The sequence below is a fragment of the Ceratotherium simum genome, chromosome 8, assembly GCF_057802395.1.
Source record: "Ceratotherium simum simum isolate JZ-2026a chromosome 8, ASM5780239v1, whole genome shotgun sequence".
Classification (NCBI taxonomy): domain Eukaryota; kingdom Metazoa; phylum Chordata; class Mammalia; order Perissodactyla; family Rhinocerotidae; genus Ceratotherium; species Ceratotherium simum.
In genome coordinates, this window is record NC_141907.1 from 84,948,602 (window position 1) to 84,965,232 (window position 16,631).

The 16,631-nt window shown below is 39.6% G+C and overlaps 1 protein-coding gene across 1 annotated transcript in view; it reads right to left on the reverse strand.

Annotated features, from left to right (window-relative positions):
* The window catches only part of SLC39A8 (solute carrier family 39 member 8), an 86,543-nt gene that overhangs the window by 35,360 nt on the left and 34,552 nt on the right, over positions 1 to 16,631 (reverse strand). The window contains exons 3-5 of the mRNA XM_004431027.3: positions 13,054 to 13,223; positions 10,523 to 10,645; positions 9,858 to 10,025 (exon numbers count right to left, since the gene is read on the reverse strand). Coding sequence (XP_004431084.2) covers positions 9,858 to 10,025; positions 10,523 to 10,645; positions 13,054 to 13,223 — 461 coding nt within the window. The remainder of the gene's footprint in view (positions 1 to 9,857; positions 10,026 to 10,522; positions 10,646 to 13,053; positions 13,224 to 16,631) is intronic.

The window sequence follows — 16,631 nt, forward strand, 5'->3', positions numbered from 1 at the left end:
TGTTCGATCATTGTAATGGGGTCATCTAGATTAAGTTATTTTTATCATCTAAAATACTAGAAAATATTTTAATTTTATTATTAAAATCACTATCACTTATATTACAATACCTACTGCCTCTTAAAGCATAATCTAGACACTTACAGTATTTCTTAAATTCTACTTCTTTTAATTTTTTTAATGTAATATAAAGAGAAAACAGAAAATAATAGTATATTGCTCCATTTTTTTAAATCTCTCTTCATTCAAGACTATGCCTTCAACCAAAATGACCAGAAAATAGCCTCCATAAGAAATTAGTGTCAGGAATATTTCTGTGGCTCACCTCAAGGCCTGATACAGGGCTGTCGTCCTGACACCCACCTTCTCTGCCTTCAGCTGGACTTCTTACTCCTAGAAGTCTATTTCCAGAATCCTCGCTTCATTCCGCCCTCTCTCCAGATTGATAGTTTACCCAGGTTCACAATTCCACAGCTGTTTCTATTCAGAATAGCGAAGGGATTGAGCCACTGGTTTCCAGCACCGAGGTCAGGAAGCCCAATGCCATTTGGCTTCCAGTTCCCTTACATGTGACCTGTTCAATTATTCTCAAAACTTTTAGGATATTCTTTCCCAGATACTTGCAAGGCTGGCTCTTCTTTCTCATTAACCAATTCTCTGCTGACCTGTTAAGGGGCCTTTCTTGACAAGTCCATCAAAGAATCCCCCATATGTCACTCCCATATCACCATGTTTTATTTTCATCAAAGTGTTTACCACTACCTGGTGTTTTCTTGTTTTACTCTTTTCTATATTGTCTATTCCTGCTGAATAAACTGTAAGTTCCACAGGAAGTCGTCTGCTTTGGAATCCCCAGTGCCCAGGACAGGAGCAGGGACTTAGTACATGTTTACTGAATAAATGAATAACAGCCTGTACACTAGTGCTACCACCAAAGTAAACTAAGAATGGCCTTCTGATTGAGATTTCTAAACTATACAAAACAGGATCATGTCTAGGACCCCATCTTTGTCGTGATGCTTATATTTACTGCAAACATGTCTTCTGGCCATAGTGAATCATAAATCAGGAGCCCTAAAACTTTAAAACTAAAATCAAACTTTTGAGCAGTTTAATTTATTCATCCTCAGAAAGCAATGCCCTTGGGCCAAATTATCTTCTTCTCCCTATAAAAATTAATATTTATTAAGTTAAGAGTTAATGTCATCATCTTGATTCTAGTAGAGCAGTAACATAAAGAAGGCAATCCAGTGAGGTATATAACAGTGCAGGCTTCAGCATCAGGTGACCTCGGTTCTGACCCAAGCTTCACCATTTAGGAGCCATGTGTCCCTGAGTGTGTTATTTAACCCTCTCTAAGCCACAGTCTCCTAATTATAACAGTACTTGAAGCCTAGGCTATACTAAGGCTATAAATGAGATCATTCATTTAAAGTTCTAGGCATAGTCCTCAAGCATTTAATAAATGCTAGCTGTAATTACTGTAAGAAATTATCTACTTGAACATTCCCATATTCTTTGCAAAATCTTGGCTGAAAGCATCATTCATTACACTGCATGAAATAATTTTCTCTCTTAGCTTAGTGCTCACATAAAACTGCCTCCTTGGGCCAGCCCCGTGGTGCAGCGGTTAAGTGCACGTGCTCCGCTGCTGGCGGCCCGGGTTCGGATCCCCAGCACACACCGACACACCGCTTGTCAAGCCATGCTGTGGCAGCGTCCCATATAAAGTGGAGGAAGATGGTCACGGATGTTAGCCCAGGGCCAGTCTTCCTCAGAAAAAAGAGGAGGATTGGCATGGATGTTAGCTCAGGGCTTATCTTCTTCACAAAAAAAAAAAAAAAAACTGCCTCCTCGGAGTGACGTCAGCATCATAGCGGAGTGAGCTTCCCCCATTGAACTCTCCCCCTCTAAGACACGACAAAAAGGACATTCATATCCCAATAGAAGCTATTCACACAACACAGGGGACATCTGAGGCACCCAGGCAGCTGTACACCGAGGACTGAGGTGCTGGAATTCCCAGAGTAAGTGGAAGGAGGTAAGAGGAGCTCCCTTCCTTCCCCAAGGACTGCAACCCTGAGAATGAGACCATGCGGCTCTCAGAGAGGCGGGGCTCGGCTCTCTGTGGGAAAACCAGCGCTCTCCGAGATCCCTCACAGCCTGTGGGGAATCCCCCTATGGAAGGAGTGGAACTGTTGCGAGAGTACTTTCGACAAGTTAGCCCCTCAGGAGAGCAGAGAGCCACAGCAAGGCGAGAGACCTCTGAGATCGGGAGGCAAATGTAAGTGCCCCTCCCCAACCTGGCCCGCCGGCCTGGGGCTTCAGCACAGCGGCCCTGCAGCCTCGACACAGCTGCGCTTCAGCTCGGCCCTGCCCCCAGAGGCAGCAGCCGCCAGGCACCCAGACACCAGGGGTGGCGGGCCCCCAGCACCAGGGCCCCACTAGCAGCATCAGCGAGACCCCGCCCCACCCCCAGGGGCAGCGGCCACCAGGCACCCAGGTCCCACCAGCAGTGGCAGCGCAACTGCGCCCCGCCACCACCAGCGGCAGGGCATGCCCACACCACCACACGAGAGGCGGCGGCAGCTCAGGTCCCACCGTGCCACAGCCCCAGCTGCTCCAGCTGGACTGCACCACGGCCCCAGCTACCCCGGCTCCACCGTGCCACAGCCCCAGCCCCTTTGGCTTGACTGTGCCCCAGCCCCAGCTGCATCAGCTCGACCATGCCTTGCCCCCAGCTCCTTTGGCTCAACACCCCCCCCAGGCTCCAGCTGCTTCAGCTTGGCTGTGCTCAGGGTCCAGCTGACTTGGAGCCAGCAACTTCGACCCAGCCACACTCCAGTTCCAGCTTCTTCAGCCCAGTGGTGCTCCAGCTGCAGCTTCTCTGGCCTAGCTGCACTCCAGTCCCAGCTGTTCCCATGCTTCACCCCCAGCAGCCTCCGCTCAGCTGCACTTCGGATCACCCATGCTTCAGCTCAGCCACACTTCAGCTCAGCTGGGGGCAGACCAGAGTGTCCGCGGATCGAGGTGGGCCGGAATACACAGCCCTTGACCCCCACACAGCAGCAGCAAGAGGAAACTGCCACCATGTATTTTCGCTATGAGGAAAAATAAACCAACACCGACAGGCACTATCCAAAAATATATGAAATCTCCAGACCAAAAGGAAAATGACAAGCGCCCAGAAGTCAACACAGAAATGTATCACCTTAATGACAGAGATCTCAAAATAGCCATCATAAAAAAGCTTAATGAAATACAAGAAAACACAGATAGACAATTCAATGAAATCAGGAGTTTCTTCACAAAAGAGATTGAAACTATAAAGAAAAACCAATCAGAAATTTTAGAGATGAAAAACACAACAGAGGAGGTAAAGACAAATCTGGAAGCCTTAAGCACCAGGGCTGACAATATGGAGGAAAGAATTAGTAATATTGAGGACAGCAATGCAGAAATGCTCCAGATGGAGGAGGAAAGAGAACTAAGACTAAAAAGAAATGAAGAAACTCTCCAAGAAATATCCAACTCAATTAGGAAATCCAACATAAGGATTATAGGTATTCCAGAGGGAGAAGTGAGGGAAAAAGGAGCAGAGAACTTGTTCAAAGAAGCAATAGCTGAGAACTTCCCAAACCTGGGGAAGGAGCTAGAAATACCAGTGAATGAAATAAATAGATCTCCTAAATATATCAACGTGAAAAGACCCTCTCCGAGGCATATAGTAGTAAAACTGGCAAAAGTCAAAGACGAAGAAAAAATATTAAGGGCAGCTAGATTAAAAAAAAAATGTACAAAGGATTTCCTATCAGGCTCTCAGCTGATTTCTCAACAGAAACTTTACAGGCTAGGAGGGAGTGGAAAGATATATTCAAAATTCTGAAGGACAAAAACTTTCAGCCAAGAATACTCTATCCAGCAAAAATATCCTTCAGATATGATGGAGAAATAATAACTATCCCAGATAAACAAAAGCTAAGGGAGTTCATTGCCACAAGACCCCCACTACAAGAAGTGCTCAAGAAGGCCCTCATGCCTGAGAAAAAAAGAGAAAAGGGATTCAAAGTTTTGAACGAGGAGGAAAATAGATTGACAAACCCAGAAAAACTGCAGCTCTCTATCACAATAGATTAGCAAACACTTAATTATAAAACCAACGATCAAGGGAAGGTAAGCACCAAAAATAAATATAACCTCATCGTGTTAAACACAATCTCAAAACACAAGAAGGAATAAGATGTGACAACAATAACTTAGAGAGGAAGAGAAAAGGGATCGAATCGACTTAGCCTAAGGGAATAAGAGGCCATCAAAAAGTGGACAAAGATTTTTTTACACAAACATCATGGTAACCACTAACCAAATAATCAGAACAGAATTACGTATAATAAAGACAGAGACAACTAAGAGAACCCCCATACACAACTACCAAACCAAACTGGTAGTCCAAAACACACGGGACGAGAAACAAAAGAAATGCAAAAGAACCAGAAAAAGAGCGATAAAATAGCAACAATAAGCCCTCATATATCAATAATTACCCTAAATGTAAATGGACTGAACTCTCCAATCAAAAGACACAGAGTGGTGGGATGGATTAAAAAACAAGACCCAACAATATGCTGCATCCAGGAAACACATCTCAGCTCTAAAGACAAACACAGGCTCAGAGTGAAAGGATGGAAGACAATACTCCAAGCTAAGGGCAAACAAAAGAAAGGAGATGTTGCCGTACTTATATCAGACAAAGTTCACTTCAAGATAAAACAGGTAATGAGAGACAAAGAGGGGCAATATATAATGATAAAAGGGACATTCCACCAAGAAGATATATCACTTTTATATATGCACCCAACACAGGAGCACCTAGGTACATAAAGCAACTATTAACAAACCTAAAAGGAGATATTAACAACAACACAATAATAGTAGGAGATCTTAACACCCCACTTTCATCAATGGATAGATCATCCAGACAGAAAATCAACAAGGAAATAATGGACTTAAATGAAAAACTTGATGAGATGGACTTAATAGATATATAGAGAGCACTCCATCCAAACACAGCAGATTACACATCTTCTCAAGCGCGCATGGAACATTCTCAATAATAGACCATACGTTGGGAAACAAGGCATGCTTATATAAATTTAAGAAGATTGGAATCATAAAAAGCATATTTTCTGACCATAACGCCATGAAGCTAGAAATCAACTACAAGAAAAAAACTGGGAAAGTGACAAAGCTGTGGAGACTCAACAACATGCTACTAAACAACCAACAGATCATCGATGAAATTAAAGGAGAAATCACATCACATCTGGAAACAAATGAAAATGAAAATACACCATATCAACTCATATGGGATGCAGCAAAAGCAGTCCTGAAAGGGAAACTCATAGCAATACAGGCCCACCTTAACAAACAAAAAAAAGCCCAAATAAGCAACCTCAAACTACGCCTAACAGAATTAGAAAAAGAAGAACAAACAAAGCCCAAAATCAACAGAAGGAGGGAAATAATAAAAATCAGAGCAGGTAAATCAAATTTAAATCAAAAAAACACTAGAAAGGATCAATGAAACAAAAAGCTGGTTCTTTGAGAAGATAAACAAAATTGACAAACCCTTAGCCAGACTCACCGAGAAAAAAAGAGAGAAGGCTCAAATAAATAAAATTAGAAATGAAAAAGGATAAATTACAACAGATACCACAACAGAAACACAAAAGACTATAAGAGAATACTATGAAAAACTATATGCCAACAAATTGGACAATCTAGAAGAAATGGATAAATTCTTAGACTCATACAACCTCCCAAAACTGAATCAAGAATAAATAGAGAACCTGAATAGACCAATCACAAGTAAAGAGATTGAAACAGTAATCAAAAACCTTCCAAAAAATAAAAGTCCAGGACCAGATGGCTTCTCTGGAGAATTTTACCAAACATTCAGAGAAGATTTAATACCTATCCTTCTCAAACTATTCCAAAAAATAGAGGAAGATGGAATACTTCCTAACACATTTTATGAGGCCAACATCACCCTGATACCAAAGCCAGACAAAGACATACTAAGAAGGAAAACTACAGACCAACATCCCTGAACACAGACGCAAAAGTCCTCAACAAAATATTGGCAAACCAAATACAGCAATACATTAAAAAGATCATACACCATGATCAAGTGGGACTTATACCAGGGACACAGGGATGGTTCAACATCTGCAAATCAATCAATGTGATACACCACATTAACAAAACGAGGAATAAAAACCATATGATCATCTCAATAGTTGCAGAGAAGGCATTTGACAAGATCCAACATCCATTTATGATAAAAACTCTCAAGAAATGGGTATAGAAGTTAAGTACCTTAACATAATAAAGGACATATATTGACAAACCCACAGCCAACATCGTACTCAATGGGGAAAAACCAAAAGCCATCTCCCTAAAAACAGAAACAAGACAAGGGCACCCACTCTCGCCACTCTTATTCAACACAGTACTGGAGGTTCTGACCAGAGCAATTAGGCAAGAAAAAGGAATAAAAGGAACCCAAATAGGCAACAAAGAAGTGAAACTCTCGCTATTTGCAGATGACATGATCTTATATATAAAAAACCCAAAGGATCCATTGGAAAACTATTAGAAATAATCAACAACTACAGCAAAGTTGCAGGATACAAAAGCAACTTACAGAAATCAGTTGCATTTCTATATACCAACAACGAACTAACAGAAAGAGAACTCAAGAAGACAATCCCATTTACAATTGCAACAAACAGAATAAAATATCTAGGAATAAATTTAACCAAGGAAGTGAAAGACCTATACAACGAGAACTCTAAGACCTTATTGAAAGAAATCGATGATGACACAAAGAAATGGAAAACTATTCCATGCACTTGGATTGGAAGAATAAACATAGTTAAAATGTCCATACTACCTAAACCAATCTACAGATTCAATGCAATCCCAATCAGAATCCCAAGGACATTCTTCATGGAAATAGAACAAAGAATACTAAAATTCATATGGGGCAAGAAAAGACCACGAATAGCTAAAGCAATCCTGAGAAAAAAGAACAAAGCTGGAGGCATCACAATTCCTGACTTCAAAACATACTACAAAGCAACAATAATTAAAACAGCATGTTACTGGTACAAAAACAGACACACAGATCAATGGAAGACAATTGAAAGCCCAGAAATAAAACCTCACATCTACAGGCAGCTAATCTTTGACAAAGGAGCTAAGAACACACAATGGAGAAAGGAAAGTTTCTTCAATAAATGGTGCTGGGAAAACTGGACAGCCACTTGCAAAAGAATGAAAGTAGACCATCTTCTCTCACCATATACAAAAATTAACTCAAAATGGATCAAAGACCTGCAGGTGAGACCTGAAACTATAAAACTCTTGGAGAAAAATATAGGTAGTACACTATTCGTCATCAGCCATAAAGGGATCTTTTCGAATTCCATGTCTACTCTGACAAGGGAAACAAAAGAAAAAATAAACAAGTGGGACTTGATCAGATTAAAGAACTTCTACAAGGCAAATGAAACCAGGATCAAAATTAACAGGCAACCCACCAGCTGGGAAAGAATATTTGCAAACTGTATATCCGACAAGGGATTAATCTCCATAATATATAAAGAATTCACGCAACTGAACAACAGAAAAACAAACAACCCGATCAAAAAATGGGCAGAGGAAATGAACAGACACTTCTCCAAAGAAGATATACAGATGGCCAATAGGCACATGAAAAGATGCTCAACATCACTAATCATCAGGGAAATGCAAATCAAAACCACACTAAGATATCATCTTACACCCATTAGAATGGCTATAATCACCAAGACAAAAAACAGCAAACGCTGGAGAGGCTGTGGAGAAACGGGAACCCTAATCCACTGCTGGTGGGAGTGCAAACTGGTGCAGCCTCTATGAAAAACAGTATGGAGATTCCTCAAAAAATTAAAATTAGAAATACCTTATGATCCAGCTATCCCACTACTGGGCATCTACCCAAGGAACCTGAAATCAACAATCCAAAGAGGCTTATGCACCCCCACGTTCATCGCAGCATTATTCACTACAGCCAAGACATGGAAGCAATCTAAGTGGCCCTCAACTGACGACTGGGAAAAGACAACGTGGTGTATATATATATATATATATATATATATATATATATATATATACACAATGGAGTACTACTAGGCTATAAAAAAAGACAAAATCGTCCCATTTGCAACAACATGGACGGACCTGGAGGGTATTATGTTAAGCGAAATAAGCCAGAAAGAGAAAGACAAACAGTGCATGATTTCACTCATATGTAGAAGATAAACCAACACACGGACAGATAGAACTGTTTGGTGGTTACCAGGGACAAGGGGGGTGGGGGGTGAGCACAAGGGGTGGAGGGATACATTTATAGGGTGACTGGACAACCAATAATGTACAACAAAAATTTCACAATTAAAAAAAAAAAAAAACCTGCCTCCTCAAACACACTTGAGATTCTCCTGAATCAGTGGGGAGAAGGATACAACCAGTCATATTCTCTTTCCAGAAAGAAACTTGGGTCATTTTCCATAATAACCTCCTCCAGATATCTTTTTTCTGCTTTTTTTTTTTTCTTAGCTGGCTTTCCTTTTGATTTTATTTTTAACTGTCCCCTTTTATATTGTGTTTAACTTTGTAGCTTGTGGATCCATCATTTACGAGCTGAGTGACCATGGAAAGGTTATTTAACATCTAAAGCTCCACTTTCTTAATCTGTCAAATGAGAAACGCTGTGGACACCAATGACACTATCATCCCAGCATCACTTTTTAATAACCACTCCTCTGCTGCATCCGTATTCCTTAGGGGCCATACAAGGGACCAACCCTCTAAGCACTTAGATTAGTCTAGAAGTGGATATCTAATTCAAGCTGGACCAGAGACACGTGCCAGGAATTCTGGATTTAGGACTAGGGTCAAGTCAATTTCCTTCTAGTAGCTGAAATTATAAGACATAAATCTCAGGAGTTGCTAGTGGCTGTTTCCCACTTATGAAAGAGCTGGACCACAGTGAAAGAAAAGAATGACGCTAAGACGCAGGGAGGAAAGGGGGGCTAACGGTTCTGTTGGTCCCAGGTTCCTGTTCTTCCTGTAGCTGGCTGTTCCATTAGCCCACTATCTTTCCAATTAATTCTGCTGTTTGCATCCATAATTTGGGTTTGATTTCCATCACTTGAAACCAAAATAGTTCTAATATGTAGAAAATAATCCCTACTTTGAAAAGTTGTTATAAAAAGTAAACGAAATAAAACAATTAAGTGCCTAGCATATTACCTTGCAAGTAATACATGCTCAAGAAATGATAACTATTAATATTTAGAAAATGAGAATAAAAATTCTAATTCAATTAATTAATGAACACAATTTTAATAGCTCACAAATATTCTTTCTTCTTGCAGTTTCAAAATCACTCAAAGTGGTTCTTTGCTTCTGGATCTTGAAAGAATTGCAAAATAAGAGAAATGCTCTGAATTAATCTTGCTACATATTATTGTATAAGTCTAAGTGATTCTTATATAGTTAAACAATCTTAGAGAATAGTGAAACTTCAGACTCAGTAACCCACCATTTTTTGCTTAACTCACTAGTCTGCAGTAAACAAATAGAGGGAAAGTGGAAAAAGAATGCAGACTTACATTCCACTTATCCCACATATACAAGAACAAGTCTGACACATTTAAATGTACAAAATACTGAACTGGCTGCATTCACAGCAGTCTTCACATAGTACGAGGCACACAGTCTAGTAAAGAGAAAATGGAACCACACACCTGTAGAGAGACCACACTGACATTATCAAAATGGATGTGTCCATTAGGCTCAGTGACAGCTGGATTTGCATAGCAAGTCACACCGCTGATGGCAGGTAATGCTTTAGGTTGATGAGTTTTTTCTTGAGAAGGACCAAAGTCATCATTTCCAAAGTGGGTATGATCATTCTACATGGAACAATAACAAAATGAAGAGGTTGTAAGAAGGAAAAAATATGGCTCATACAGACAAGAAAATAGAGAGCTTAGTGCTTTTAATTTATAAGAAAAAAATCTTATGTCTATTCTATGTGTAATGTAATCTTTTTAGATTTATAAAATTTCTCTCCCTTTAAATCTATCCTCATTTATTAGATTCTTTTGTTTCTGTTTTTTCATGTTAGGGTACAAATATCTTCTTATTTTGATGAATATGAATGGAATACAAGTTATGCACATCTGTTATTCAATGTTAAATTGTTAGCACTTATTACAAATTCTGCAATATTAATCAAGTGTTTCTCTTATACTTATCAATATATCGACTCTCTTCTTTCTTCTCACATTCATAAGCCTAATAATTGGACTGTTCACATAATTCTAAGAACAAATTCCTGTCTTTATTCACCTATATAAAGTATGTTTAGTGGGTAACATATCAGACGTTTTAAATAAAGTCCATTTACCTGACCATATGTCTTTAACAACATCTTGAGCATTCTTTCAACAAAGAAAAGTATGTAAAATCCACCAAACACAGCAACTGCTTTCTCAACATAGTTGTCAATTTTGGGATTGAATCCAAATGCCTGAGAGAGAGAAAAAAGGCAATTCAGGTAAAACCAAATAATTTTAACTCGATTTCTAGAAACTAATACCAAAATTTCTCAGTACACAATTTTCACCAAAGTTCTAAATCCATCTTCACATTCAAGTAATACCGGGAACTTACCTGCCAAAATCACAAAACAAAAACTCTGAATTTGAGCAACCAAACTGAAAGAGATGGCATAGAAGTTTTACAACCAGAGGAGATTCTATTAAATGAAGCCCCCAGAATATCTTATAGTTTCCTAGCTATAACACCATCAGCAATATTTACCTTGAAAGAGTAAACTTTGAGTAGTAAAGCAGCAGCATTGATTTCCACATTTATAAGATAATATCAGATCTAGGTAATGAAGATAAATGAGACATTGATTATCCATTTTCTCTAAAAGTAATATATCTGCCCACCATATCCAGAGTCAAATTTTTAAGGCAAATAAGGCAGGCCATTAGATTACTGCTTTCCCAAGAGAGATCCTCTTGAACCTAGAGCATCCTGATGAGTCCTAAAGAGATAAATAAATCAAGCCCTGGGCCCAAGAATAAAGAAGATTTAAGATACTAGGCTCGCTCACACACACACACACACACACACACACACACAATGATAAGAATGAAATAATTCATTGTTTAAAGGACATAGGGCAAGAGCTGGAGTTTGAAATTATAAAGTGTCAAGATGTTCCTAACAGACAAGAAACAGAAACTTAAAATAAATAAATAGGAGGAGAAAGTAATATGTGAAAAGCCACAGTGTTACACCATTCTACACATTGCAAACCTCCCCTCTGAACAGCAGTCTAGAACAGAGGGTTCCTGGGTTCTTGTTCTGCGTCTGTCTCTAGGGGAGACCTCATGGCCACATCTTCATTTGAGTGACTTCTCTGTGCCTATTTTACAGTGCAAAAATGGCATAAAAATAGCGACTGTACATACTAACACAAAGGTTATGAAATAGCAAAAGGGAAGAATTTTGCCAAAAAAAAGAAATAACTGTCTATGTAACTTTGAGGTATTATTACAAAGACAGATTCTTTAGTGTTTACATAATTCTCTGATCACATCCATAGTTCTCTAATTATCACAGAAAAGCAAAAGAATATCCATAAATGCTGTTGAAAAAGTTTCTCATTTTCCTGATAGACATGTCTTATGTATTACTACATTTTCAATAAAATAGAAAACCTCAAAATCATAAATGTGGAATCTCCAGTCCACATACAATATCAGTTTGTCTAATTTAATTTGACCCACAAATCAGATGACTGAATAGATACATATATAATATTATATTATATTAAATGTATTACATGTATAATATTACATGTAATAATTTTTTAATCAGAAAATCTGTATTGTCATCCTAGCTTTGTCACTGGCTGCTTGTATGGCTATAATCAACTCATTTAATCCCCCTGGATTTTAATTTTTTTCATCTCTACAATCGAGAGTTTGAAGTAGATGTTCTCCTAGGTCCTTTCTAGATACAGTAGCAATAATAATTATAATCATAAATCTAAGACTCTAAGAAGTTATATCCCCATTTTCATATATACCTGTGAAAACTAAAAGAAGCTTTAGTTATAATTTTCTAGAAGTTATGAGATGAGAGCAGTACTCCTTCTTTGTTGGGGTCTTGCCCCTCCCTCCTCCTTTGTGCCTGGAGGGGACACAGCCCACGTGTGCATGCATTTCTCTACTTCTCCTCTGTGGCTCCCTCCTAAGAACGTCTCTTTCTCTTCCCCTTCTCTTTTCCTCTCACTTATTTTCCGCCCTCTGTCTCTCTTCCTTATATGGCCACAATATAGATTTGAAATAAAACATATATATTATTTGTTGATTAATTGAATAGCTCACTATAGTCAATGTCAGATCAATAACACATTTTATCAAAGGAAAAAAAGAAGCTGCTGTTTATCTATTGGTCCTCAATTGACTTTTTTTTCACAGTCAAAAAAAATGAAAAGGTTTGCCAACCAGCCTCTAATTTATCCTCTAGTCTTTTATCACTGTAGTAAATATGAGGGAATTCTGTGGTATATCTTCAGTAAATTTGATATTGCATGCTCTTTAGAAAAAAAATATAAATACTAAAAATGTGTAGAAAAATTAAATTTGCCAAATGTGAGACAGAATAAAGTGTGAAGGCCCTCGCAGGCGTAGCAGAGCCATCTGAGTGCGGCCTGGTGGCTGGCCTCCCAGAACTCTGATCTCATCTCCCACACTGACAACCGCCGCAGCTCGGGGCAAGCTTTCTCATTTGCTGTGATTCAGCTTTCTCTTACCCAAAACACCATAAACCAGACCATAAAATGCTGTGAGAATTATGGAGGCTTAAAACATTTAAAAGAAACAATTATTCACAAGAACAAATAGTCAACATCCTTACCTCTGGAATAAGTTGGAAAATTGCATTTGAAAACAGAGTTCCGATAGCCAGCCCCACAAAATAGGTCAAAATCTTAGGGAAATAAGATTTCTTTATCAGTGGAGTCAAAATCATGCCGAGGAGCGATGCCAGGTTAATAATTGTCACTGACAGGAATCCATATCCCCAAACTGGATCAGAGGGGAAAGAGTAGAAATTAATCAAAGGAGCCAAATGAAGTCTTACACTTGAAACAAATTTCTTCTTTAAAAGCTTGAAATAGATATCTTCTTTAAAACAAGAAAATAGTCTCAATGAAAATTATATAGAAAACCAAGAACATAAGTATAGCATAATAAATATTAAAAGTAACACTGCCTATACTTTCGTCAGTCCTAAATCATCACATTGGGATCAAAGAATTTTACAGCTTGCAGGGAATTTGGAGAACATCTAAAACAGTGACAAACAATCTGAGGCCCACAGGCTCCAAGCCACTGGTTTCATCTACGGCTCAAGGCCTAGTTTAAAACCCAGCCTTTCAGAGGAATACAGAGGCAGCGTGAGTTTCAGGGCAAAGGTACGGAATGATGGGTGGAGAGCAGGGGTGGAAATGGGTGGGGTGAGTCGGCTTCAAGACGACCACAGCTGCTGACACAGAGCTTGTCATAACCACTGATCTGAAGGCGCCTGTGGAAACCACCTCCTGGGGAAGGCAGCACCTCAGCCCCTGCTGGGGCCTCCAGGGAGCCCAGGGCAGGGAGCCCTCAGGAAGGAGCACACAGGCGGGAAAGAGGGGCTGTATTGCCCAGCTCACCCTCTGGGCCCAGATTAAGGCAAAAATATCCTACATAGTGGAGACCCTGGTGACAGAAGGAGGTGGTGCATCTCTCATCTCTCTATCCCCAGGATCGGGCACCCAAAAGGTGCGTAATAATTCATTGCCTAGAATGAAATGAACAAATGTTACCCTAAGCTCTACCACTAAGGGCACGTGTGACCAATTGCCTTTGGGCCTCAACTTCCCCCTTGTTATCCTAGAGGGGTTGGTGTAAAGACACAATGGGAAAGCGAGTGAAACACACTGTGTGAACACTGGACAGTCCCGGACGGCAGCGCAGGCTGACATGCAGACTGGCCCCCGCAGCTGTACAATGCATGGCTTTGCCTGTGGCCCCACACCTTGTGCACAAAGGACAATGTGAAAGATTAGAAAGCTGCCCCTGTATTGGCACTTCTTTAAAATGCCCAGAAATCATTCTTAGATGTTGGGCCACTTTGCTCACTGACACCATCAGCAAAGTACCATATAACCTAACGCCTAGCAAGTGTGGGCCATGAGCCAGGCACTGTGCTAAGCAACTAACATGCAATAATTCATTTGACCCTCACAAAACCCTCTGAGGTAAGTACTACTATCACCTCCTTCACACAGCTGAGGAAACCAAAGCATATGGAGTTCAAATGAGCTGCCCAAGTCATGTGGATAGAAAGCGGAACTTTGAACCCAGATAGTCTGACTCCAGGGCCCATATTTCTTAGCAATATGCTTCATGACTCCTGTAGAGGTCATCTAGTTTTTAAAAAGCCCAAGGGACTCAACAAAACTGTAAACACTTTATATTGTGCTCCATGAATACAAGAGTGCTTGCCATTGTTCTAGTTCAAGCAATTCTATCTACAAATAAATAACCTTAGCAAATGTTTATGGAGCCCAGGATGTGGACCAAACCGTGCACAACAAGGAGTCTGCCAACAAGGAGCTTGGATCTTTTGTTTGGAGAACTGGGAAATGTGCAGCCAACACCTACACAAGGCACTGCAAGGTAGCCTGTGCTAAGTACCCAATGAAAAGCACAGACAATAAATGTTACTATGTGACCACAAGAATCATGAGAGCACTGACCACAACTTTATCATCTCTAGACACTTTCCTATGAGTCCCAGACTCCTAACCATGCCCTACGAAGTCATCTCATTGGACCTACAAAGATCTACCTCATTCCCATTTATTACCTTATCACCTAAAACAATACTACCTACCCCCCTCAGACTTTCCACTTAAGGAAAGTTCTCAACCCCACGTCTTCCGCCATGGTATACCTATGTGTAGTTTCCCTTAACCCAAACAGCCTCCATCCCATCACCAGCCTACATGCATTCACTCATTCAACAAGTATTTATAATCTCACTGGGTAGACAGGATACATACATGTTGACTAAAAGAAAAATGCAAAGAAGTTTTTGAGTATCACATACAGGCAAAGCCACACACACACATTAAACTCATCACCTTCCCCTGAGAAATCCTGCTCCACTACCCTTGTGCACTATCTACAGAAACAGCAGAAACATCAGGATCAATTTCAATTTCTCACTCTTGAGACAGAGTCAGTTCCAAAGACAATTGGTGACCAAACTCTATCAATTCTGCTTGAGATATTGCTCACTCCAGTGTCTCCAACCCATTGCCTGTGCCTCGACTCTCAGGCTCATCATCTGATACATTACAACAGCTTGGCCACCAGACTTATTATCCTAAAATATAATTCTGATCATCTCATGCCCCTATTTGAAACTGTCCTTCATAAACGGACAGCTCTCCAGTGTTATTTACCCCTTTCTCAACATGGCCTTTACGCAGACACAGAGTTTTCCAAATACAGAGTTACCTTTGCACTTGTGGTTCCTTATCTGGAAATATCTTCATATCTTCACTGCCCAAGGAACTCACACATGGCTCTCCAAGCAACTCACTGACCTCCTCCATGAAGCCTTCCCGTAGCAATTTGTTTGAAGGTAATTGGGTCGCTTACCATTTCTTGTGTGCTACAGTAATTTTATCACTTATATATTTGTCTATACCACACAAACTATGAGATTTTCAAGAGAGAGGCTATGTTTTATTCATCCTCAGTGCCTAGACTATTGCCCAGCAAATAGCACATATTCCTTGATGAATGAATTAATGAATACCTTAATTCAAGTTGCAGCCCAGAACTCTGTCAAAAATATACCAATTAATTTGCTTACTCAATCTTTCTAACCTTCCCTACTATTGTGCATATTTATCAGAACCACTTGGGGAACTGTGGGAGTGAGTCATCACAGTCCAAGTACACTGCATAGTCTCCCCTTCTTGTATTGTTAGGACATGATTCAGAAAAAGAAGATCCATGCGTCCACTCAACTTGGACACCAAAGATTGAATTAGTATAAAAATATTCCTTGGACCTCTCCATGTACACATAGGACTCCCTCTAATGATCTGTTTCAGAGAGGATTCTTTCTCTTTGCTTCATAGTGAACTTGAAAAGATTTTAATAAATTTCCAAGGAATATTTGTTAACAATAGCTAATATTTATTGAATGCCCACTATGTGCTAAGATTCTTCTAAAAATTTCACCTATCTTAACTCATTTCATCCTCCTATTTCATAGTTTTTACAAGAAAAAAATAAAACCAGTTAATGTAGTTCCTGGAATATAGTAAGTCTTCAATAAATGTTATTTTCAAAAAACATAAATTACTAAGTAGACCATCAAATAAATTTTACTCCATTTAGCTCATTGTTACACAGTGAATGGACAACAAACCA